This window comes from Penaeus monodon, chromosome 23, assembly GCF_015228065.2.
Source record: "Penaeus monodon isolate SGIC_2016 chromosome 23, NSTDA_Pmon_1, whole genome shotgun sequence".
Taxonomy (NCBI): domain Eukaryota; kingdom Metazoa; phylum Arthropoda; class Malacostraca; order Decapoda; family Penaeidae; genus Penaeus; species Penaeus monodon.
In genome coordinates, this window is record NC_051408.1 from 14,992,998 (window position 1) to 14,993,745 (window position 748).

A 748-nucleotide genomic window follows, 5' to 3' on the forward strand; every position below is an offset into this window, starting at 1 on the left:
CCGACTGAAAACGCTGCTTTGGACAATATAGATATATTTCTATCAAACATGTTTTACTTCTTGAATAAAATGTAACCGCTTTCATGGTTCTCACCTTTTAGCTTTTATACCTCAATTGCCATTAAAAGCATGACCAACCAACACTAATTTTTATCCGTGATCATCTTTGCCAACCGCTTGTCCCTCCAGGTCGCTCGACGCTCTCCGGCCGGTGCTGACGGCGATCGGCAACGGCGTCCGGAATTTCCAGCGGGCGGAAACAGGACGCCGGTCGCGGGAGTGAGTCCTGTCGGCGAGGCAGAAGACGCGGGGCAGGGCGGCGACAAACCGGGGAAGGCGAGGACGTTCACTTCGGCGAGACCTGTGGACCGGGACGCCAGGACTGATTTTCAGGGCGTCACGAATTTCTCCTTCGATCAGACGTGTGGACTGAGAATTAAGGACTAGGACTCCGAAGCGAGCTGCCGTGACTTATGGAAAACTTACCAAATAAAACTTAATGACTGATGGACGGACGGCAAGGATTTCGACTTGGCAATGACTTACTGAATAAAACTTAATGACTGACTTATGGACGCCAAGAATTTCAACTTCGACGTGACTTACTAAATAGAACTTAATGACTGATTTACGGTCTGCGGGTATAAAGCTTCATGGCTTCATATACATTGGTATGTAGTCAGTGTTTGTATATATTCTATGCACAAAAAAAAAATCAGAGTTTATAAGCCTTATGTGAAGTTAAGTG

The 748-nt window shown here is 46.4% G+C and overlaps 1 protein-coding gene across 1 annotated transcript in view; it reads left to right on the forward strand.

Annotated features, from left to right (window-relative positions):
• Positions 1–727, forward strand: part of LOC119588142 — a gene marked incomplete in the record, with an annotated part of 1,721 nt that extends 994 nt beyond the window's left edge. The window contains 1 exon segment of the mRNA XM_037936849.1: positions 192–727. Within this exon segment, the coding sequence (XP_037792777.1) occupies positions 192–283 (92 nt within the window).
• Between the last annotated feature and the right edge of the window lie 21 nt (positions 728–748).